This window comes from Suncus etruscus, chromosome 11 (genome assembly GCF_024139225.1).
Source record: "Suncus etruscus isolate mSunEtr1 chromosome 11, mSunEtr1.pri.cur, whole genome shotgun sequence".
Classification (NCBI taxonomy): domain Eukaryota; kingdom Metazoa; phylum Chordata; class Mammalia; order Eulipotyphla; family Soricidae; genus Suncus; species Suncus etruscus.
Window position 1 is genome coordinate 24981173 of NC_064858.1, and position 26716 is coordinate 25007888.

General features: G+C 35.7%; 1 protein-coding gene across 1 annotated transcript in view; it reads left to right on the forward strand.

The window, feature by feature from the left end:
- The window catches only part of SOX5 (SRY-box transcription factor 5), a 456537-nt gene that overhangs the window by 226734 nt on the left and 203087 nt on the right, over positions 1-26716 (forward strand). The window contains exons 5-6 of the mRNA XM_049783803.1: positions 557-729; positions 6222-6290. Of these exons, the coding sequence (XP_049639760.1) occupies positions 557-729; positions 6222-6290 (242 nt within the window). The remainder of the gene's footprint in view (positions 1-556; positions 730-6221; positions 6291-26716) is intronic.

The window sequence follows — 26716 nt, forward strand, 5'->3', positions numbered from 1 at the left end:
AAACAAGCCTCTGAGTTGGCAATGAGAAAACAGCTTTCCCTTTAATATAAGATTTTCTTAGTTTCGATTCATTAAGATTTTATTTTGAATAAAGGAGACTCATATTAATCTTAATACCTGATTTCAGTAATCATAGATTTAAAACATTTATCTTTTTCTTGATTCTCTAGTTTGCCCTTTCCAAAAAAAATGTTCCTTAAGTTGAGGAATAATACTTAAGACCTTTTTCCATCATCTCTGAGTGGAATATTATAAATATAATAGATACTCAGCTAACAATTTTATTTACCATTAAAATAAAAAAGGGAGACATTTTATAAATTATTCCTTGTCATATATAAAAGTTAAATTATGGTGGCTTATTCTGATATATTAGCCTGGGTGAAAATATCTGTCTCTTGACTGCTAATACATACCTAAAAATAGGTCTACATTTGTTTTTTCATCAAAGATCGTATTCTAAAATCTTTTGTTTTAAAATATTTATTTTAATTGAAAAATAATTCTTCTAATTTTCTTTGGTTTGTGTGTGTTTTCTTGCCATCTTATTTTTCAGGGACTCCTGAAAGCCTTGCTGAAAAGGAGAGGCAGCTCATGGGAATGATAAATCAGTTGACCAGTCTGAGGGAGCAGCTGCTGGCTGCCCATGATGAGCAAAAGAAACTGGCCGCATCTCAGATTGAGAAACAGCGCCAGCAAATGGAGCTGGCCAAGCAACAACAAGAGCAGGTGAGTCAGAACTGGAGAAACCGATTCATCAGGCTTATTTTTAGGTTTTGCCCCCAAGTTCATACTTAAAACAGTCAGCATAAGCGTCCCCTGCCCCACACACATATCTCCTAATTCAAATAAGTATATCAAAAAAAAAACAAACAAGATACCTAAGCAAAATAAACAAAACAAAAACAAAAATGCTCAGTTGATAGTGGCTTCTCAACTATGTTAGTGATATGTAATTCAGAAGTAATTATAATCAATGTGAACTTCTGGCACATCTGGCAAGAAGTACCAAAGGGAATGGAGCCAGAAAAATAACAGCAGGTAGAGCACTTGCCTTGTACACTCAGAGCGCTTGGATCACCCTGACCACAGCTGGTTGTGGCTCCAAAACAAAAAGGAAAACAAAACAAAACCCAGACAAATAAAATAAATGGAGTCATAGTTCTAGAACCAAGAGGGCATTTTCATCCAAGACATTCTGAAAGATTTTATTAAAGAGGTAGTTGGTGAGATTTGGAAGAGTACAGAAGAATTTGGAAGATTTGGGGTGGGTAGGGATTGATGTATAATATGAATTTTAATCTATATGGCTAGAAGAATCTATTAAAATGATTTAATTTTAAGAATGAAACTCGAAAGATAGTGTTATGGACATAGGAAATGAGAAGAAAAGAATAGACAGAGAAGAGTAACAGTTTTAGGAGATATTTGAGTGGGCAAAAAGGATAAAGAAAAGGTGTTGAACCCGAGTAACAGGTAATGCCTTGAGGAGGGCTTTTTCTGGAAGAGCAGGTGGTTTTTCTGTGTTGAATAAAAGTTGTCAAATTATCCAACTGTGATATGTGATAACAGCTAGAAATAGAAGCCAACAGTTTGGAGAGAAATGCTAGCTGAAGTTCGTAAACTGTCTGAAGAGTGTTGGTAGTCAAAACTTTAGAAGTAGGTAAGTGTTGGGCTGGAGTTATAGCACACATAGCTTTGCATGCTATGACCCAGGACTGACCTGAGTTCTGTCCCTGGCATCCCATATGATCCTCAAACCTGCTAGGAGCGATTTCTGAGTGCCTCCAATTGAAGATGCAGTGATAGGAGGAAAACAGGTAAGGATAAACTCAGCCCCAAAGAGATACTGGAACATAGTTAGCAGAGCAAGAAAAAGGTATCAGGTTGAGAATTTTCTAGGTTTTGATCTTTAAGAGAGTGGTTTCTATGGATTTAGAACTCAGACACTAAGTACCGGCAAATATTGGGTAGGAGAGCAGTGCCAGTGTGTGAGCACTGAGCACTGGACTTAAAGAATATCAACATTATGGGAAGGAAAGACAGAGGCTGCCTTGGACTAAGCTCACATAGAAAAGTGGGGTGGCACATTTTATCCAGGACTCACTCCCTTTACATCCTGAATTATGGGTGCCTATCTATAGAAGTAGAAGAGCCATTATTTAGCTAAGAGAACTTTGGGGCAGGCCTTACATATGGTCAGCTCCTCTTCAATCTGTAGTACCCTATGGTCCCCAAGCACCACCAGGATTTCAGAGATAGGAATTGCTCCTGAATAAACTATCCCCCTAAAAAATTTGACCAAGGAAATGTGTACACACATATTCTGCAAAATATCCTAAAATAGGGCTTTCAACTTTTTTCTTGGAGGCAACCTCCTACTTTAATCCTATTCTCTATTTAGTGGTTCACCTCTGCTGTCAAGATGATATTTTTATTTCTAGTGAGATGCCTCAATGATAATAGTGGCCTCCTATATTCCTCTTAGTTTGCCGCTATAGTAAAAGAGTATGGTTGCCTGTGTGAGATTTAAAAAACAACAACAACTTTTCTTGTCCATTTCTCTGTGACTTCAGACACCTAACTACTGGAAAGTTCTAGGAGCCCCTCAAAGTATATATGCTCTAATGAGATGGAATTATTTCTCAGTAGATATTTTGATGGATCTGAGAGCACATGTGTTCTCAAAGTTTCTGAGTACTCACTAATGGAGTATTTTTCTTAGCATATTCTGACCAAAGAATTCTAGAATCCTTTGTTTTTTCTGTGGTTCTCCTCAGAACTTTGAAAATCCTTGGTTTATTCCAGAATTTCTTTCCTGTTTTGGAGAGATAATTAACAATGATGTCTCCACAGCCTGTGAGAATTTCCCTTACGGTCCTTGTAGGCCAGGTTTTTGCATCTTTTTTGTGCTTCCTGGACCAAACCCTGACCCAGTGTTGGCTCTATAGTCATTCTTCCTTCCTTGCTTTCCAAACCGTGTTTAGCAGAACCCAGGAAGTTTCATAAGGACACTGATACTTGCCTTTAGGTCATGTGCATCTTTTATTTTTCTGAGAAAGTTTCCCCTGACCCCTCTTCCTATGCTCCCTAGCTGCACACCAAGATGGGATGTGATATTTCTGTTTCAGTCATTGGAGACAGAAATTCTCCTTCGTGTATTCTGGTATTCCCTGTAGAGCCCATAGAGAGGTAATGAACCTTTTTTTACTGCTCAGCCTTTCCCCCAGACTCTCAACTCCATTCCCATTCTGCTCTTCAAAATTGTGTGTTGAGGTCTAATCTGATGCAAGATTCCCTTAGAATTACTATGATCCAGTGAGGATTTTTACAGACAAAAGTTTCTCATATATTGAATTCTATGTGGGTATAGATAGATTTTTAACAACTATAATATAGTGCATGTTGGAAGGAATGAGAGTGAAACAGTGAAACAAGGGATGAGTGTGACACCATGTATCCAATAATAGGCTGTAGGCTGCAAATGAGAAGAAAGAACAAATCTGAGACTACTTCAATAATCTAGGCAAGATACAAGTGAAGCTTGGAATAGGAGGAAGTCAGAAGTCTATGATAGTCCCTTTTCTTTTTTGCTTTTGGGCCACACCGGTGACGCTCAGGGGTTACTCCAAGCTATGCGCTCAGAAATCACTCTTGGCTTTGGGGGACCATATGGGACACCGGGGATTGAACACAGTTCCATCCTGGGTCAGCTGCCTTCAAGGCATGCGCTCTGCTGCTGTGCTATTATACTGGCTCCTGTGGTTCCTTTTCTGGTTAAAATTTACTTTGCAATACCAAGAGTTAAATATCTTCTAACATACTGATAGTAGGATAAAGAATAGAATTTAAGAGAATTGTATTTCTTGATCTACCATATCCTTTCATACCCTTTATTAGAGAAGGGTGTTTCTTTAAATATTTTAAATTAAACCATAATTGCACCAGTGTCCAGAACAAAAGTAAATAAATCCATGTGTGACCATGTAGCTATCCCACTCCATGAAGTTTTAAAGTCTATACATAAACTCTGATGGGCTCTGTATATATCAATTTATTTATAGAGTTTTACCTTGGTTGAAAGAATTTTGTAGCAAGTTATAGTAAATATAAAATATAATAAAAATAATTTTATTTTTATTTCAAACTTGGGACTAGGGAGTGAGTGTAGGGGTAAGGCATGATCCTGATTCAAGTTCAACTCCTAGAACCCCACATTTGGAGTCTTCCTAGTGGTGGATGTGGCCCAAAACCAAAAAGAAAAAGAAGTATAGCTTGATATTTTATGAGTTTAAAATAATATTTTCAGGAGACTTCTTGTCCTATATCATGTAAATAAAAGTGTTTGAAGTTTTCTTTACATTCAATCTTATTTTATGCACTCCTTCTACTAGTTTTATACAGAATATATTTAGTGAATGATTTTGACCATGATCCCAAATTATTTATGATTCACTTACTTGGGATTGTGAAAAGTATTACTTTCTAAAATAAGTACACTGGTGATTCAAAGTAAATATAGAAAATAGTATAAAGGCAAATAGCTGGGTTGATCACACTAGTTCAGCCTTAGAAAAACTCCAATTGAGTTTGTTGAGGGTCGTCTCAAGTTCAATTTCTGGTTGAATTTGAAGTTTCTTTGAGGATGCTGTTGTACCAATGAGTCTGAAACAATAACACAAAGGTCTAGACTAGAGACATTAAACAAAAGTCCTTGGCATCTATGTGAAAATAGGAATTGTAGCAATAACAGCAGAACTGTGTTTGACAGAAACCTCCTAAGTGGCACTTTTGAGAGCCATAACATACTTTGGGCAGGCAGAGCCACTGAGGGGGGGCAAACAATGGGAAGAGGAGGCATGAAACAGATAAACATGTCATGGGGCCAGAGCCTTAGTAAGTAGGTAGGGCACTTACTTTGCTCATGGCCAACCTGAGTTTGATCCCCAGTATATAATATGGTTCTCATATACACTATCACTGATTCCTGAGTGCAGAGCCAGGCATAAGCCCTGCATACCATCAGCTCTTGTCCAAAACAAACAAACAAACAAAAAAAATCAAATCAGTGTGGTAGTTGAAAGAGACATAAGAGTACAAGAAAAGAGCTGGAGGTTTGAATCTTGAAGGAAGTAAGACCTAAAAGGCACTTACTTCACAATTCTAACAAAGTGGGGATGGCTAATTTTTTTAATAAACAATCATATAAGGAGAGACTGGGAAGAGAAATCAAAATGGTGTGTGCTGACAAATTGACATTTAATAGATTTGTGAGTGGCAGAAATGAAAAACAAGAAATGTATTATATCAGAAAACATCAGAACCTAATAATCCTAGATCCTTCTTAAGGACTTGCTACTCCAAACTCTTTGCCTCAAAACCCCACCACCACCACCACTATCCATACAACTCTCCTAGCAAATAGCTGAATTGTCCAGAGATAGACTCTTCTCAGTATTTTCAGGAGGATGGTTTGAAGTTTACACACCTCATACTAATTGAGTCACAGTTAAAGTGTCTTAGGCTTCACTTGGTTTTAGACCAAAAGTAGCAGTGCAGCTGCTTCTCAAGTGCACTGGCTCTGCCCAAGGGTGAAGCTGGGACTGTGGCAAACAGGCACATCCATTTTATTATGAGCTTCATCAAGGTCCAGCCAAACTTGGAGAAATAGATAAGTTCTAATTTCCTCTTTGAGAGCATTTAAAATGTCCCTTGAGCCAGAGACAGTAGTACATTGGGGAATATACTTTTTTTAATATTTTATTTAAACACCTTGATTACATACATGATTGTGTTTGGGTTTCAGTCATGTAAAGAACACCACCCATCACCAGTGCAACGTTCCCATCACCAATGTCCCAAATCTCCCTCCTCCCCACCCAAGCACCGCCTGTACTCTAGACAGGCTTTCCATTTCCCTATACATTCTCATTATTAGGACAGTTCAAAATGTAGTTATTTCTCTAACTAAACTCATCACTCTGTGGTGAGCTTCCTGAGGTGAGCTGTAACTTCCAGCTCTTTTCTCTTTTGTGTCTGAACATTATTATTGCAAGAATGTCTTTTTGCAGCCTATCCCAATTTGAACCCCAGGATTACATGTGGTTCTTTCAAGCATCAATAGGGGGCACTCTTGAGCACAAAAACCAGAAATATCCCCAAACCAAGATGTTAATATTAATAATAATAAATAAGATTATTCATGTGCAATTTCTTCACAGATTGCAAGACAACAGCAGCAGCTTCTGCAGCAACAACACAAAATTAATTTGCTTCAGCAACAGATCCAGGTCAGAAATCATTATTTCATGTATACTTCTACTGGGCAGGGGTTAAGCTTTTATTTCCTTATTCTTAGATGACCTAACTAAAACTAACTTCTATGCTTGGAGAATAGTGGCTCTTTGTCACAAGACCTCTTGTGAAATTATTGTAGATAAATGTAGGAACTAGGAACATTTGGTTTTCTCTCTTCAAAGTTTAAAACATGCCCATCTTAAAGTGTTATTAATGGGGAAGTCACAACCATGTATAACAGGTTTCCAATTAATGAAGAAACAAGTCAAGATCCAGGGGCACATTAGGGAAAGTTGTGTTTGGGTTTTCAAATTGGAATTTACTCTTGCAGTTGCCTGGAGAAAGCAATCATAGGAATCTAAAACTTGCATATTTTTTGCATGTACATTTATTACGATGAGGGGCATCAATAAAAACATAAAAATAGTAGAATCGGTGGCCAGAATGAAATCGCAATGGTAGGGCATTTGCCTTGGATGCAGCTGACCCAGAATGGATGGTGGTTCCATCTTTCAGCATCCCATATGGTCCCCTAAGCTGGAGCAATTTCTGAGCGCATAGATAGGAGTAATCCCTGACCATCACCGGGTGTGGCACTAAAAAAAAAAAGTAGAATTGAAAGCAAAAGGGAAAGTAAGTTGCATGAGAGAGAAAGGAATCTGCTTCTGAGAGCTGTGAATCTAGTTCAACAGAACATCATCCATCTGGAAGCAACTGTGAGTTCAGTCAGCTGCTCTGGGGGGAAACGCATCATTCTTTTTGAAGTTAGTTGTATCTTGAGAATCCAACATATTTTATTAAGTGTAAATATCATAAATGACAGGCAAACATGTCAAGAATCATTTCATTCCTGTATAATCATCTTTAGACATCCTTGCCAACAAAGTTTTTCTCATTTTATCAAATTGGTTCTGCAACACTTACTATCTTTACTCTGGTTTACATTAATATCTTGACTTAGTATCTTTACACTGGCCCCATTATGATTAGATAAACTTGCTTTTGTTCTCACTAGAGATCTGGGTGAACTGGTCAAAACTGCAGGGAGACAGAAATTTAGATGAGATGTTTTCACCAGGAATTTTTGCTGCCTTAACCCATCATGGGTAGCACATTCTAAGAAGTTAGGATCTCTTGGTATGTGTTTCCCAGGAGTGAAAACTGGGCCTGGATTTTAAGTTCAGCATGAGAACTTGGACTTTGAGTATAACTTTAGTTGATGGCACTTTCATTTGAAGTGTCTTTAATCATTGAAAATCTAAGGAAAATTTATAATGGCTATTTTTGTAACAAATAAGTAGAAATCATAATCAGCAGTATGTTAATTTGCACACCAGTAGTTTTACTCTAATAGTTTTCAAATTTTATAATTTTCTTGAGACTGAAAGAGGCCTTAGTTAGAAAGGCAAAATATATTGAGACCTATATTTTGAATATGTAAAATACTCTATAAAGCGTGCTCTGATCTTTTAAATTTAGTTTGAGGAATTATTCTACACTTATGAAAATTATCATCCTTAGTGTGAAATCAAAACTGTCATAAATGCAAAATGATGAAATGGGTGAATTTCTTGCCCCAACATGTGAAGCACTATAATTTATGGTAGAGCATCTTAAAAGAATGATATAAAATCATATTAGAGATGAGATGCCTTTAGCCTCTATTCAAGTAAACCTTCCAGTGAGCAAAAGTCAAGTTGAATAATTTGCCTAGGATAGCATGGACAGTTTTCATACTGATTTTGTTGTTTTGTTTGGAATGACATACCTTGGAAGGGTTTCTTCCATCAGTGCTCAGGGGATCAGGCCCTGGAGTTAAGTCAATCCAAGATCCTCCACAAGGAAAGTATGTATGCATACCTTTTGAGCCATCTCCCTGGCTTGAGTTTCTGACTGCTAATGAGTTTTCTGACTGACAATATTTCCTGAATATTAGTAGAAATTCTGATGCTGGTAAGGCACTTGCCTTCAATGTGGTCATCTTGAGTTTGACTTCCAGAATCCCTATGCTCTCTCAAGTCCTTCCAGTAGTGAGCTCTAGAGCTAGGAGTAAGCTCTCTGTATTACCCCAAAACAAACAAGAAGTTTCAAAGCAGATACGTGATAATAAAAGAATTATAATCTATTAAGCCATTATTTGGAAAAAAATATGGAAAGCATGTAGAGAACTTTCCGAAAAAAGGTAAGTACTTTGCAACTAAAAAATTCATTTCTAAGATTCTAGTATTTTCCTTTCTTAAAAAACGAGTTCTTATATTTTATAAGTCATTTAGGACAATCTCACACTTAATAGGAAGATCACAAATATATTTCAATTATCTTGTCAGTTGGAAGATTCTTTAAACAATTCTGTGGGAAGAACTGATTTGTGTCATGAATACAAAATTTAAAATGTTTTACCCAGCTTTTCCCATTTCCATAAACCTTTGCCATATTTCTTTATAGAACACTTTATCTCTTTAGTTCTTTCTACTTCTTTCTTTGTCTTGTCAGCAATTAAACAAAGCACAACAATAAAAAACACTCATTACACAAGAATTCAAATCAAAATTGTAACATTATCATAAAACTTATATTTACCAATAAAGATATAAAATGTTTCCCTAGAATTTATCACAAATTAATTTTTGATATCTAAAAAACATAATAATTTGATTTTGAGCTATTATTTTTTTCTTCATAATACCTTGTCGAAGTTTTAATATTTTGTAGAAACAAGCATGCCATGTAAAAGCAAATCATTCACTTTATTGTGTCTTCTTAGAAGTTTTATATAATTGTTCCTTTATATTGTAAGGGAAAAAGTATTACATGACATAGTAATATAATTAGTGTACTAGTATGAGATGACAATTAGAGATATATTTAATAGTTTAAATTTCAAATACACTAAAACAAATTCTCAAAAGTTGATAAAATGCATGCAATACATTTGCTTATCAGACAGATCAGAAAGATATCAGATTAGAAAGATATAAAGAAAGATAGCTGGCAAATCTTTATACTTAATGTGATTGTTAAATAACAAAATGATGATGTTTCCTCTTATTATCTTTATTCTGTTAATGAGTTTTCCTTAAGGGAGAAAAAATTAAGACATCTTTAATCAATTAAAGTATGTGTCATGTGATTAAAGTGTTGGAACAAATTTATGCATGTACTACATATAAAATCATTTACATATTCTAATAATCCTCAGGAAGTTGTTTAAACTTCACAACACTAAGTTTAAGTCTGCTTTTGTACTCTTCAGCAGTATTTTCCCATAATATATTTATTATCTTTAAAAATTGAACATTATATGCCTACTTAAAATTAAATCTATCTAGCTTTTCACACATTAATATAATGTGTGAGAAATAATAATTAGAGAAATACCTTTCCAGATTCTTTTATTGAGGTGAGCTATTTTTTTTTCTCTATTGCAAATGTTCATCTTTTTCTTTATTTTGTTGGCCACACTGGCAGTGCTCAGGGGTTACCCCTAGCTCTGCATCAGGAAATTGGTTGGGGCACAGGCAACCATATGGGATGCTAGGGATAGAATCTAGGTTGGCCATATTCAAGGCAAATGCTCTACATGCTGTACTGCGGCTCTGGTCCCAAATGTTTATCATTAAACAATTTTATTTACCATGTTCTTTATTCCACTATATATTTATGAACTTCTTCCTGACTTTGGCCTTCTTCTGACTGCTTTCTCCTATGGCTGGGTCTGTTCACCCTACTGACTCCCCCTGCCCCCCCACACACACCCGTTCACTCCAAGTTTCCTACATTCAAAATTTTCACTGTGATCCTCTTGGAATATTCTGGAAGTGGTGTGTCTTGTGCACTCTCGTTGAGAAATGTTGCATTATATCAACTTCTTTCTAACATTAATAGCATGTGCTTCTTATAATGAATCTATCTACAGTGCATCTTTCTTCAGTTTGTGGTTATCAAAATCTCTCTAAGAAATTCAGTAACCGACCTCTACATTGACTATTTCTTGTGAACCTGTGCCCTTGTAATTACGAAGTTTAGCACAAGAGATGTCTTTTATCAATTTAGGTCCAATGTGATAAAACTGTTGGTTTTAAATTATTTTATTCACACCACAATATTCAATGGAATTTCAGCTTTTTAGTATGTAATAGTATCATTTCAAGAACATACTCAGAAATGAAATTCACTTAAAGCATTTTAAATAATCTTTTTATTAAACACCATGGTTACAAATAATTCATAGATGAGTTTCAGTCAAAAAAATGTATGCCACCCTTCACCAGTGCAACTTTCCATCCATCAGTGTCCCCAATTCCATCCTCACTCACACCTGTCTTCAAGAAAGGCAATTTATTTCTCTCTCTCTCTCTCTCTCTCTCTCTCTCTCTCTCTCTCTCTCTCACTATCATTGTCATAGTAGTTGTTTGTACAGTATTTTTCTCTAACTACACTTACCACACTGTGTGGTAAGGTTCATATCATGGATTGGTTCTTCTGGCCCTCACCTCTATTTTCTCTGAGTATTATTAATATGCTCTTTTATTTTTCTTAAATTTCAGATGAATGAGACTATTCTGTGTCTCTCTTCATCTGACTTATTTCACTCAACATAATAGTCATCAGTTCATCCAAGGATAGGCAAATTTCTTGACTTCATTTTTCCTAATAGCTGCATAGTATTCTGTTGTGTAGATGTACCACTGTTTCTTTAGCCATCCATCTGTTGTCTGGAACATGGGTTGTTTTCCATATTCTGAATATTGTAAATAGAGCTTCAATGAACATAGGAGTGCTGAGGACATTTTTGTATTGTTTTTGTGTTCCTACAGTATATCCCTAGAAGTGGTATGGCTGAATCATATGGGAGCTCAATCATTATTTTCTTCTCTAAGCTGTATTATTTTCTTCTGTCTAAATATTATTGTATTTTTTGTTGTTGTTGATCACTTCCTAACTTTATAAGTTGTGTCATTAAGTTATTTATGTAGGTTTTTTCATTCATCCCAATGAGTGATTACAAAGCTATAACTTTTCCTCTGTGTACTGCTTTTGTTGTTCTCCACAAATACTGATAATTTGTGTCTTTATTCTCATCTATTTCCAAGAATCTTTAGATTTTTCTTTCTTTGATATCACCTCTGACCCACTGATTCTTCAATGGTGAGCTGTTTAATTTCTAGGCGTTAAAGATTTTCTTACATGTTTCTTTATAATTCACTTTGAATTTCAGTGCGTTTTTATCTGAAAATGTAGTTAATAGAATTTCTATCCTCTTTATTTTAGGAAGATAAGTTTTATGGACTAGCATCTGGTCTATCTTGAAGTATGATCCATGTGCATTGGAGAAGAATGCATATCCAGTTTTCAGGCAATGGGGAGCCATATATATAGCTACTCTCTTTAGTTTCTCCTTTAAGAGCCAGTATTTTTTTGCTAGGCTCTTACCCTAGTTGACCAATCAAGGGATGACAGGGCAGTATTGAATTATCCCACTACGATTGTGTTGCTAAAATATTTTGCCAATTTCTGAGTGGGTGCATATATGTTTAGAAATGGATGTTATTTCTTCCTGTTGTACATAGATCCCTTGATTATAAGAAGCATACATCTCTGTCCCTTATAGCCTTTTTAAGTCAAAAGTCTGGGTCATCTGATATTAATATGGCCACTTCAACCTTTTAAGTGAGTTGTCTGTTTGAAAGATTTTTTTCCAATCTTTGCTTTTGAGTCTGTTTGTTTGGACTATTCCGATGTGTTTCTTGCAGGTAACAGAATGTTGAATTCAGCTTTTGATCCATTTTGCCACTCTGTGTCTCTTACCTGATGACTTTAGTCCATTGAAGTTGAGAGAGTTAATTGTCATCTCTCATCAGCAGTTTGGTGTGTCTGTTGGTCTCTCTTGTCTTACAGTTGATCTTTCAGTTTGTCTTATAACACTGTTTTTGAGAATATAAAGTTTCTAAGCTGTTGTTTAGTTTTGCTTTGTTTGTTTATTTGTTTTTTTGGTTTTTGGGTCACACCCAGCAGTGCTCAGGGACTACTCTTGGCTCTATGTTCAAAAATCGCTCCTGGCAGGCTCAGGGGATCATATGTGATGCCAGGATACGAACCACCAACCACCGTCACTCTGCATGAAAGGCAAACGTCTTACCTCCATGCTATCTCTCCGGCTTAAGCTGTTGTTTATTTATGAAGCTGTGTAACCTTCCTTCAACACTGAATGGAAGTCTGGCTAGGTGAAGTACTCTGGTGTAGCATTCATTTTGTTGAGTTTTGTGAATTTATACCACCATATCCTTTGGGACTTCGGGTTTTTTGACACAGATCTGTTGTAAACTTAAGAATACTCCTTTGAATGTAATTTCCCTTTCTTCATTCTGCTTTCAGTATTGTATCTCTATTCGTGGGATTCATACTTGTGACTTGGATGTGCCTTGAGTAATTTTCTTTGGACTTCTTTTAACAGGTACTCTCCAGGCATGCAGACTTTGATTTCATGCACTCTTTAGCTCTGGAAGTTTCTCTGTAATGGTATCCTTGACTGTTTATTCTTCATGGTGATTTTCTCCCTGGGTTTCTGTGACTCTGATGGTTCTTATTTTATTTTTGTTGAGTTTATCAAAGACCTCTATTTTCTCTGTTAACATTTTCTGAAGATTTTTTTTTTTATTGTCTGATCATTTGATTTAAGGTGTTTTTTTTTTTTTTTCCAAACTCTTCTGCTATATCTAGTTGTTATGCATCTCATCTTCCAGCTCACTTATTTTGTCCTCAGCTGCTGTTACTTTGTTGGAGAGGCTTTCCAGAGAAGTTTTCATTTCACCTACTAAATTTTTCAGTCTTGTTATTTCAATTTTGAATTTTTTTCATTTCCACTTTCATATCCTTTTGCTTGCTATTTGTCATTCATTCAGTTCTTTTTATGCTCTCTTTAAGTTCTATCAATATCCTCCATATTTATTCTCTAAAGTCCTTATCTGAGAGACTAACTAGATAGTTGGTAGTTTTTTGTTCATTAGAGCTACCATTATCATTCTCTAAGCATTGTTGAGGCATATGTTGTTTGCCCATTGTCATGATTTTTATGTGGTAATTTCTATGTGTTGTGCTGGGTTCATTGTCTAGAACTGCATGACTGCTCTGCTCCACTCTGCTGGCATGCTCTCTGGATATGCCCTTTAGGCGCCATTGGCAGGTTGGATTGGGGTCCACTCATTGCCTTCAGGTGAGTGTATTTGGCAGGGAACAGGTTCCGCCCTTCTCAGTGGTGTGGATAGTCTCAAGTGTGTTGACTTTCTGTGTTCTTTTGTTGGGGGAGGAGGCTCCACTGGTGATATGTGATATGTGACTGTGTGCCGCTGACAGATCGGTGCAGGGTCCACTATACTTAAAGCATTTTTAAGGACGCATGTAAATATATTTTCTTTTCAAATGAGTATGTTTTTTTCATAATTTCCCTTAGGAATGTTTATTATTTAAACATTTGTAAAAGATTTTATTAAAGGATTGCATTCACCCTCCTGATGAACTTTTTCAGCTAATGTTTATTGTATTCTTTTGGTTTTAAAGAATTTCTTTTAACACCCCATCATTGTTTTTGATGCATAAGTTAAGCATTTGCAGGACTAAGCAGGACTTTGGGTCAGTAATTCTGTTTGGAGCTAAGAATAAATTCCACTCCTTGTATGTTTAGTTTATAGGTGCATTCCATGACATGCAAGAAAAACTATGCCATCGTTATAGGAATATAATTGCACTACGAAATGTGATTTTGTTTATATTAAATGACTTTTAAAATGATAACAGAGGGCCAGGGTAATAGCATAGTGGGATAGGGCACTGCCTTGCACTGAGACAACAGGTTTCCTTCCTCAGCACCCCGTGTGGCCCCTCAATCCTCAGAATGATCTTTGAATGAAGATCCAGGAATAAGCCCTGAGCACTATCAGGTGTGGGCCAAAAAACAAAAATTAATTTGATCCATAGGGAGCAGATGCTCTGCACTTTATGTAGTATATATTTAAAACATTTACATATTCTAATAATCCACAGGAACAGTTCTTTAAACTTCAAAACACAAAGTTTAACTCTGCTTTTTTACTCTTCATTCAGTATTTTCCCAGATTTAGTCTGTGCAATCTCATTTCTCAGAATGTTATGAGAGTTGCTTAATCCCTCAGAGTTTTGTTTTCCCCATCTCTTAAATGATACTTTTAATTTTTAAGTTTAACTAGTTAGTCTGAGTGTTAAAGTGGATCACGACTGGACTGATTTTGAGCACTACACAGAAATTTTGTGCCTGAATCATCCAACATAAAATGTTCCATATGTTGAACTGTCTAATATTTACAGATAGATGATCTATTTACTAGTCGATTCTGAAAATTGTGAGCTCAATGCTTCAAATTCATATGATTTTAGAATTTTAAAGATTTTCAGTCAGCTTTTATTTAAATACATCTTTTTTTTTTTTTTTTTTTTTTGGATTTTGGGCCACACCCGGTGGTGCTCAGGGGTTACTCCTGGCTGTCTGCTCAGAAATAGCTCCTGGCAGGTATGGGGGACCATATGGGACACCGGGATTCGAACTAAACACCTTTGGTCCTGGATCGGCTGCTTGCAAGGCAAACACCGCTGTGCTATTTCTCCGTGCCCTTAAATACATCTTTTAATTGACATTTTTAAACTGAAATCAAGAAAATCAGAAGGTATTTCCAATGTCATAGAACTTGTTACTTATGGAATCATTACCAAATCCCAAGTTCCCTGAGTCTTGGCTCCTAGTTAATTTTAACTTTTACCGATATTCTATTATTCAAGGCTTAATGGCCCAAAGTTTAAAAATGAGTTTTCTTTCCTAGGAAACTTATTCCTACAATATAAAAATTCAAGTTGACTATGTACAATCGAAGTATTAAATTGTCATCATGGGCTCAACCAATTTATGATAAAGGTTTCATTTTAGTGGAGCCAAAGTTCTTTGAGTTCATTAAGAGTTTTGGTAATTCTTGACAAATTATTATGCAGAATGAAATCTATTGAAAACATACTAATGTTAAAGGTGAAATAGTAGGACTGGGCTGACCTGCTGATTTATGATTTCTTTCTCTGAGTGTGGTAAGGTGGAACCATTTTATCCCCCTCAACAAGACCCCACACACATTATGCACACAAAGAGATTGCAAAATAACCTGTCTCTTTAGGAGGCTGGAAATGCCAAGAATAAACACCATGCAATTAAAGTAGCATTTCCACCTGAGAAGGAAATGCATTAACTCCTTGAGCGACAACGGATGCTTTGCCATGTGAAATTAAATATATCACAAGTGGGCTGGGTGCAGTTTTTGGTATTCAGATATAGTTTTAGAGGATGGAGCCTAGAGGTAGAATGAAGGACCTCTCAGGATGACTGGCCTCTCTTCTACTTTCTCAAAGCAGAATTTGCATTTGGGGACTGTAAATTCCCTCTCCTCAAAGAATAGATGATGATAAATTGCAGTTCAGTCTTACTTTTCAGAGGAAACCACTTTTAAATTCTTGGTGTTAATAGTCCTTTCATTCATTCATTCATTCATTCATTCATATTATTTCATCATCTACACATGCATCTCTTTGGTAGGGATGGTAGAAAGAAATAGATTGGTGTGCCTGTATATATTATCTCTTTATGACACTATGCATGCTACATGGCAAAAAGTGTGCTAAAAAAAAAAGATAAAGCAGCCATGTGCGACTTGAACTATGTAATATCCCCATCCCTTTACTGAGAAGGAGCCATTTTCAAATACTCGTTAATTTTCAATAGTCTCTTAGTATTTCTTTTTATATGTCAAAGGTATAACTATTGTGTTTCTTGACTTAGCAGCTTTGATATCAACTTATTTTCACCTCAACATCTACTCTCTTGCTAGATACTTTGTTGCTTCACAATGTGATTATAAGTCAGTTAACTTCTTTAAATCAGTACTTCAAAATTTGGATTGTTGACTTACATCTTTTTGTTCATTAGCTTATATATAATAATTCTTACCAGTTGCCTTGCAGGATAAAGGTGGATTTCCTCACACTCCCAACCTCTGTCATCTTATCTGTACTGTTAAATTATACACATGTGTGTAGTAATTGTGTTCAGATACATGTATATGTTTAAGTTGGCACATGTACTTATTATGACTTACCTATTATTGATTAGTCCTAAACAGTAAAATTAAAATAAATGGTATTTACATATATTTTAAAATAGAAATGTCCATGGTGTTCTGTGGATACTCTCATAGGATTTTCATTATTGTGTGGTCTTGTACTTTACTTGGTTAGGTTATTTAAGGTATTCTTTTTTTTTTTAGATTAAATTTATTTATTTTTTTTATTTAAACATCTTGATTACATACATGATTGTGCTTGGGTTTCAGTCATGTAAAGAACACCACCCATCACCAGTGCAATATTCCCATCACCAATGTCCCAAGTCTCCCTCCTCCCCACTCGACCCAATTGCCCTTGTTTTCATTTTCATTTTTTTCTCATGCAATTTCCTTTTGTTTGTTTGTTTGTTTGTTTGGGTTTCCTGACTCTATTCTCAGAAATCGCTCCTGGCAGGCTCTGGGGACCATATGGGGTGCTGGGATTCGAACCAATGACCTTCTGCATGAAAGGCAAATGCCTTACCTCCATGCTACCTCTCCAGCCCCACAATTTCCTTTTTACTTTGTAAATTTTATACCAAACTTTAGAGAACAAAATAGACTTCCAGAATTCCTTTTTTCATTTTGTCAAGTCTCAGAGATGCTGTCATGCAGCAGTAGATTGATTGGTGCAGCTGACATTCTGAGATCTTCCTTCATTATTCTTCTGAGTTAGAGTCATTATTTCCTTCCTATATTGTTTGGTTAGTCTCCCTGTTTTCCTCCAGAGGGGAAACTCCAAGGAACTTGTTAAAAGAAGAGGAGGGGGAGTGGGATACATATAAAGTAGTTTCTGGTATAAAATATCTGCACATAAAATTAGGTCCCATAAGACCCTCTATTTGATTAGGATTTTGGCTGCAATTGACTGCAAATAAAATTCTAGGTAGAAGTCATTTATTTACCTTTCAAATCCATTAATTCAGCATCCTACAGCATCTCTGATAAAACGATGTTACTCGATTATATTTTAGCTTAGTGAATAATACTTTTCCATTTCAAAAGCCATTAGTATCACCCATTTTGCTTTTTATAAATATAAGTGTGTCTTCCGTTGTGTTTTGAATCTTGTATCTTTTTTTAAAAGAGCAACTTTTTTGAACTCTGGAAAATTTTCCTGTTTTGTTATTCTTCTATCTTCCAGCTCTTTCTGAACACCAGTTTTATAGATATGTAATTTCTAGGTTTACGCTGTTTGTCTTTTATATATTTTTTTGTTTTAATTTTTGGGGGGCCATACCTGGTGATGCTCAAGGATCACTACTAGCTCTGAACTCTGGAATTACTCTTGGTGATACTTGGGGACCATAAGTATTACTGGGGATTGAATTTATTACAGCTGCATACAGTGTAAGACAACTATCCTTTCCACGGAATTGCCTGAAAATAAGGTTTCCATGAAAATAATTGAGAAATAGCTTTTAAATTTCCACAGTTTTCTTCTTGTTCCCTCATTATTGCTTTTGAAAATCACTTTGCTTATTTAATGGATCACTTTTCCTTGAGAATTTCTTAAGGTACAAAAATTTTAGGGTGCTTACATAATTAAATTATTTTCTTAACATAGATTTTTTTTTATATCCCCTTCTCTTTCAGCATGAAATTCTACATTAATTATATATGGAATTGTAGATATAATTATACATTATGTATATGATATACAAAACTATATTATATAATTAAATTATCATATAATATATAATTATAGTGATTAATCATAATTATTTATTCATATTTATCATATATAGGAAATGTGATTGAGAACCCTATGAAGACAGTAAGGAGGTTTATTACAATTTTAGCAATATAGAGCTGTATGGAGGCCAGTGCATGAATTTACATATAAATACTGAACAGTGTTATTCTGGCACTTGCATGGGTATTGTAGCTGTCACAAGTTTCTCCAGACCATTTCATTTCAGCTGAAGAAGTGTGATGGACACGGGTTGTTGAGAGCATTTTGACTCCTACACCTGTTTGTAGATTCTGTCTCTTCACTCCTAGTTTCAAACCGCCTACCAATTGGTGCTTCTAAGGCAAACCAGCCCCATCTTCACTGCATCCTTTTCTATGGATATTTACTGTCTTATCTCACCTAATTCTATCAGTTTGCATTCGACAATTTTCCGTTTCCAAACTTTTTATCAGCTATCTTGTCCATATATTTCTCTAATTCTTAATTATCATATTTGATGTAGGTTTGTGAATGTTTCTTTGTCATTTTACTGTCATCTCAGGAAAAAACAGAGATAAATTATGGTACATGGTTAGTCTGTCACCTTGCATTGCAAATCAGAATATTATTCTTTTTTTAAGGTTCTTTGAAAATAGAAATTACTCAAACCACACTTGGCATATGGAATGGTTTTCTTGTAAAGAAGATGAGCTACTCAGTAAGATGAAGCCTGAGACTCCAGCCATAAACTTTGCAGTTTTGAGAATCATAAATTGTAGAATGTACTTTGTTTAGTGTCTGGTGGAAGATAGTGGGGTTCAGTAACATAGAAAGTTTCATCATCCTTCTCCATCTTTGAAAAGTCTATCCAGCAGTGTCACTTTTATTTTTTGTTCTTGAAATATATTACTATAAGATTATTTTTAAAAAGTTAAGCATCATTAATATATTTTTCTATATTAAAGCAATTTGTTTTTCCTTTTTTTGTTGTTTTTTTGGGTTTTTTTGGGCCACACCCATTTGATGCTCAGGGGTTACTCCTGGCTAAGGGCTCAGAAATCGCCCCTGGCTTGGGGGGATCGAACTGTGGTCCTTCCTTGGCTAGCGCTTGCAAGGCAGACACCTTACCTCTAGCGCCACCTCACCGGCCCCTTCCTTTTTGTTTTTATAGTGAAATTTCTGCAGTCTTTCTTGTTGCTTTCTTTTCCTATTCCTTTATGTGACATTTCTATGTGTCTTCTTTCTCCAGGTATTGCTCTAATTTTTTGCAGTGAATCCTGGCTTACTCCACTATAGTCTGTCTGAAATTTTCAAAACTGGTCAGGAAGGCAGACTGATAGTCCTCTTTCCCATGGCTTTGTAACCTTTTTCCAAATATCAGTACCTGTGGACAAAGGTAAACACTGTTCATCTCACAAGCTTTGTAGGCCAGAGTTTATCAGTCAACAAAAGAGGGTTCATCCGGTGCTTAGATAAGGCTCTGGGAGCATAATTATTAAACAATGGGGAACAAAACAAAGCAGCCTAACAACATAAAGATTTGGGGAATGTGGGTCAGAAATCAATGTTCATTCCTTAAATTAACCTGGCTTACTTCACTTCGCTTCACACATTTCTGTGCTGAAATGAATGAAGACTGAAACAAGGAGTGGTTATTTTGAAGTCCTTAGGAACAGTTTCTCTATCTTCTATCTTTAAAGAGAGTTATCAGAGAATTTGATGACAAAAAAATTTACAGGAGTTTTTAACATTAAGTGAATTCTTCAGACTGGACATTTATGAGTTCAGACATCTAGACCACACATCCCCAGAACATGGAAAACTGACTTTTTACTGTTTGTGTGTGCGTGTGTGTGTGTGTGTGTGTGTGTGTGTGTGTGAGAGAGAGAGAGAGAGAGAGAGAGAGAGAGACAGAGACAGAGAGACAGAGAGAAAGAGAGAGAGAGAAGAGAGAGAGAGAGAGCATATGTGTGCATGTGTATGTTTGGCTCTGTTTTTCTTCATGAAAGAATATCTTCAGGGAAAAATGTGGTCAAATAAAATGGGAAAAAATTACAAATTCTAGCCTATCTTTATGATATTAAAGTGGCCCCTAGTTTTTCTTTGAAGGAGAAACATGAAAAAAATTATAATTTCTTCTTCTTAATTAATAACTAAAATCAGTAAATCCTATTTTCATCATACATGACCTCCTAGCAACATTTGACTAAGATAATCATTCCTACCGTGTGGCAACCCCTGTGACTGTCATTGTTTTAACTTCTGATTGGCCACTTTGAGTCTCACTTGGTTGACTCTTTCATGTTTATAAGCCTAACTTTCTGTAAGGCTCTCATATTTAACTGCTTTATCTTTACTTATTTTTCCTATGTGATCTCATCTACTGGCTTTTCATACCTTCCAAAAGAAAATGATCCAGTGTTTAATCTTTCAATCCTTAAACTTTGTTCTGCTCCACAGAGTCAAATATTAGATCATAGCTAATGAGTCTGCCCATCATTGGTCTCAATTCTCATGTTCAGTCAGCTTCTTCTGTGACATATGGGCTTATGTGTTCATATCTCTGGTTTAAATTGCTAACATATCTCACCTAGATCTTTCAATTTCCTCTTACAAATTTCTTTGACCTTACAAAATTATTATTCCTATAGCTCCAAGAGTTATTCCTAAAATATAGTAAACTTTTTCTCAAAAGTTGTGCCATTTAAATCAAATTTGTTTTTATTATTCATATCTTCAAGAGGGACTTATTGCAGATCAGTGTCTCTATACTTATTGTCTCTGACAATCCAATCCAACTTATTCTCTGCTTCATTCAGTCATCTCAGATCACTTTTCCTTTGACTACTGACCTCTTTAGTGTAGTGCAGTGTCTTACCCATATTATTTGTTTTTTTCCTGATGATATGTCCCTACTACCATCATTAGCATAAGTTATATAAATTATATAATTTCATTATGTTGCTATCTTACACAAAACACCTACAATTTTTGTTATAAGAAAGAACTTATTTTTGTGTTGTTTTTTGGGGGGCCACATCTGACAGCACTCAAGGGTTACTCTTACTTCTTCACTCAGAAATTACACACGGCAAGGCTTGGGGGACTATATGGGATGCCAAGGAATAAACTCAGGTTGAATACATGCGAGGCAAGTGCCTTAACTGCTTTGTTATTGCTTCAGCTCCTTAACAATATTTTGATGAATCAAAAAATAAATATAGTGTGGCACATTGCCTACCCTGAAGTGTACAGAAATTTAAGCAAGAAAATATTTTCCTCGAAAGATAGAAGTACTGATTAAGGGGCCATCAAAAGTAGATATCCAACACTCACAAGTTCTACATATGATTTACAAAATCATTTTTGGAATGAAGAGAAAGAACAAACACTTGCTTATAAATTTTGTTAATTTGAAGAATTATTTTGTGGAGTCATCCCAAGAATTCAAATAAGTTGTGGCATTATCTCCAGTTTATAGATAATAATAATACCTGAGAAGAGCATGCGTGTGAGTCAGAGGGAATGAGCCTTTGAGATCCACACAGTTGAAGATTATGGAAACTAAAAAAGAGGCTTCTTTTATCTTTCTTTAGTGGAGTAGGTGTGATTTGATTCTGATATCTTTAGGAAATAGGAGTAGTAGTTTCTCATCAAACTTAACTAAACCTATTAAACTGGAAAATGTTGCAGGGTATTTTTAGAAAGCTATTTAATGTTTGCTTTCCACAGAAAACTAAGGTAGAGAGCACTCTTTTAGAAAAGGGGAGTGTTAATTCAAGGTAAAGGAAAGATGTGTTTCGGTCAAAGCAGTTATTGTAGCTAACTGACTCTTTCTGTAAAAACACCAAACTAAATGCCATGCTATACGAAAGCTTTACATTTTTCCTGTAGTGAGATCCTTGATGTACTAAATAATAAAATTAAAAGAATCAAACAAATGAAATATTGTACTTATACATGTTTAAAATAAAAGCTAGTGAGCTCATTTTGCTATCACACAATTAGCTAGAATTTAATATAAGTATATTAAGAATATCAGGGGGCTGGAGAGATAGCATGGAGGTAAGACGTTTGCCTTTCATGCAGGAGGTCATCGGTTCAAATCCCAGCATCCCATATGGTCCCCCGTGCCTGCCAGGAGCAATTTCTGAGCCTGGAGCCAGGAATAACCCCTGAGCACTGCCGGGTGTGACCCAAAAAAAACCACAAAAAAAAAAAAAAAAAAGAATATCAATATACAGATACACACTGGTGAGCAGGTACTTGCACATATCAATATACAGGTACACACTTGTGAGCAGGTACTTGCACATTTTTTCTTAAAAAATGTACTTTTCTTTTGCTGTTAGATATCATAATATATTCTGAAAAATGTCTCTTCACAAATAACAGAGAGATAATACATGATTTTGTTTATTACCAATCCTAGTTTGATCTGTGGCACAGAATTTGGTTACCTCTAGGTGTTATCATTGAGCACAGAGCCAAGAGTGAGTCCTGAACACAACTGGGTGAGAGCAAGGATGAGTGAATAGTAAGGAAAGGAAGGGAAGGGAAAAGACGGAAAAGGAGGAGAGATGAAGTGAGGGAGAGGAGAAGAAAGGAGGAAGGGCATGGAAAGGAAGGAAGAAAGAAGTAAATACGTTAGGAAATATCGGGCTGGAGAGATAGTACAGAAGTAGAACGTTTGCCTTGCAAGCGGCCCACCCAGGACCAACGTGGTTCGAATCCCGGCATCTCATATGGTCCCCTGCGCCTGCCAGGGCGATTTCTGAGCTGAGAGCCAGCAGTAACCCGTCAGTGCTGTCAAGTGTGACCCCAAAACAAAAACAAACAGGTAGGAATTAGAAGAGCAGGGAGATATTAAAACAAATAGGGTGTTTGTCTTGCATTCAGCTAACTCATGTTTGACCCCAGTGTCCTGTATGGTGTACCAAGCCTGCCAGTATTGAGCCCTGATCACAAAGCCAGGAGTAAGTCCTAAGCATTTGCAGTGTGTGATCTAAACAATGACAAAGAAATAAATTAGGAATATTTTAAAAGTTTCTACTGATTTCTACAGATTTAAATGCCATCTGATTAAGAACACATTTTTAACTTTCTCTCTACCTCTTATTCTGGGTCACCACTGATACACCACCTGTATAACTGCAGGCTACTTCATGGCCCTACCTAGCCCCTAGGTCTTTACTCTGTCCTTCCATTCCTGTTCTTTCCTTTTTCTTTTTTGTGAAGAATTTTTCCTTCCCTCTCTTTATGATTCATTTGACTTTTATATTTTCATTAAATCAAATGCTGTACTGATCAAAATAAGTCTAAACTCTGGTTCCATTTTAATTTCAAAAGAAGGAAGTTGAGTTTCTAAGGGGTTCTTGAAGAGACAAGCGTAAAAAAGGAGGCAAAAGTAGGACCAGGCAGTGGTGTGCTTTTCATCATGGGGGCTGTGTTGTCATGAGCTCTCGTGTCATCCAGCAGAGAAAGAGGAGGGACAGTGCTGCTGTAAGGTAAATCTGGAGATAACAATGAAATTCTTCTGTTGCCTGGTGGAGGTGTTTAGGATGTGTTTTCTTTATATCTTCATCCGCCCCTAATTGAGGATGCTTTAAAATTGAATGACTAGCAGTCAAAACGTGTTTGCTTCAAGCTGAGAAGAAAAATGCTGGTGTCTCCGCTTCCAAACTGATTGCGCTTTGTACACAAGTGACAGCTACAGTCACTTTGAGTGACTGATAAGTGGGAAGCTTTGCCACTTATCAAGGAATGCACGCTGAAAAGAAAAGACTGGAGCCGTTTAGATGCTTTCGCATGTTCCAAATAACATCTTACATCAGTCAGCCTCAGAAGCACTGAAAGACATTTACAATGAAGTAATGTATATAGAAATGTGGTCTCTGTGGACGTGGGTATAGAGTGAGACAAAAACCCTCTAACAAGCAAGTAGTTAGAAAGGGGTAAAAGGGAAAGTAGTGTTTAGGGTTCACTATTGGCAAAATGAATCGACAGTTAATTACACATATACTGATGAAATTCATCTTTAGTTTTATACAGTTAAAGTTGAGAGTATCTGACTTGCATTTATGTGCACAGCTAGCTCTTTCCACCAAAGTGGATATTTTGCCACATCTGAATCATACAAGTGCCTTGGTAGATAGGAAGGATTCTCCTCATTCCTTTGTCTTATAGAAATATAATTCAAATTTTAAGCAGATGATAAGATAATTAGTGAAATGTAACCTAAATATCATTATGACATATTAGTAAATGCAAGTGTCTTCTCTTAATATTAGATATCATATTGAGATTGTGGGTAATGAATATGCGTAGGTTCAATGGACTATAAGAATTTGTAAAAAGATATCACAATTCTTTTAACTCTAAGTTATTAGATTTACATTTACAATACCTATAAATATTCTGGATTTTTCTAGGACATTTTTATTTCAAATGTTTTCGGTTATTCAGATGAGTTTTTTTTTAATACGTTGGATCCCAAATAAATAAGGGAGATGTATTAAGTGCAAATGATATAATCCTTCTTGCTGACTCCAATAGTAAAACTCAAGTTTCAGTTTAGGTGACTCCTCCTCTCTATATACTAATTCATAAATGCTTTGCATAGGCCTATCTCCCAATTTTAAATTGGAGATACAGCCTTGGTAATAATTATAATCCTGGTGAATTCTTCAAGCTTCTGAGGCTTAAGCCTGTATTTTTAGATATTAAACTTATTGTATAGTTCTAAATTATTTAAGTAATATTAAACTGAATATTTTATGTAATTATTAAGCTTGCACACTAATTGTTCCTACTAACTATAAAACTAAAGGCTGCTTATTTTGAGTAACTGTAACCATTTTGATATTACACAGTCTGTGAACTGTAAAAGTTAACCACTGAGATCAAGGGTTTGCCCCAAATCCTTTAACTCAGCTAACATTCTCTTTCATAGCAAGACTTCCTTGATGAAAAGAGCAATGTACCTGCTCTGGACTTCACCACAGACCAGTACTTTGAGTAGAACTTTATTTTAACTCTGATCAATAGAATGATTAATACAGAAAAAAAATAGGCTTGGAAGATAACCTAGTTCAAGTCTTTATTCTTTTGTACTTAAATTAGATAAGGTCCCAAAATTAGGACGATTACACCCAATTGGCATAACTAAGTAGATCATGACATGGTCTCTTGCCCCAGTTAATTACATGAAATAAGTGAAGATCATTAGGACTGCTGAACTCAAAATGAGCAGCAATTCAGAAGAACCAACAAATGAAGTTAACAACTTCATCTCAAATTTAAAAAGGGTATTAAATGTTATGCTAAAAATTTATAACAATATTTGAATGCTTCCATAAAAATGTAAATGCCACATCCTTTAGGAGAATGACACATTGCTTTGGAGAAAGCAGCTAGGGAATGTTAATCAAAGACAACTCGGGTTTGCTCAAATTGTCAGTATACCTATTTGGAAGGAAAGAGGACAAAACTTATGTTTTCCCTTTTGGTTTTTTCTATTAAACCCTGTGGTGTTCAGAAACTACTCTTGACTCTGTGCTTAGAGATTGCCCCTAGTGTTGCCAAAAATTGAACCCAGGTCCTAATACCATACATGGTTTTAAGCCTTTGGGGCAAGTTCCTTTCCCAGAACAAAACTAAACTTTATTTTTGGGTCAATACCACTATATGGTACTCCAGGATTTACTCCTAGTTCTGTACTCATGGATCACAACTTATGTCATTTCACTCAGAGGACTATACGTACTATTATATCTAGGCTAGCTGTATGTAAAGCAATCATGAACCCTTTGATCCCTGAGAATAAAACTGTTAACAACTTGTATTTTATTGGCTTATGATGCCATTTATGTTTTTTTTTTCTCTAAGCATTTTGGATGACTTTTTTTTTTCAAATTCATTATTTTATTTTTTTTATATTTTTTATAATTATCTTTATTTAAACACCGTGATTACAAACATGATTATAGTTGTATGATTACAGTCATGTAAAGAACACCCCCCTTCACCAGTGCAACATTCCCACCACCAATTTCCCAGATCTCCCTCCTCCCCACCCTCCCCACACCTGTACTCGAGACAGGCTTTCTACTTCCCTCATTCATTCACAATGTTATGATAGTTTTCAGTGTAGTCATCTCTCCAACGGCACTCATCACTCTATGTGATGAGCCTCATGTCATGAGCTGCAGCTACCAGCCCTCATCTCTCTTGTCTCTGAGATACTTTGAAAAATGTCTTTCATTTTTCTCTAAAGCCCATAGATGAGTGAAACCATTCTGCGTCTTTCTCTCTCCCTCTGACTTACTTCACTCAGCATAATAGATTCCATGTACATCCATGTATAGGAAAATTTCATGACTTTTTTAAAAGCATAATCTTAGTCTATAAATGAAATAAAGAAGCATGTTCATGTTATATTATGATGATCATCTTTAATGTCTACCTCTAAGTAAATTTTTGATAAACAGTAGTTTATGTTCCTTCAATATTGAACTAATATTTTAAAGGATTTCTCAGTGGTTGTACAGGTTTCAAAATCTTAACTTAGGTA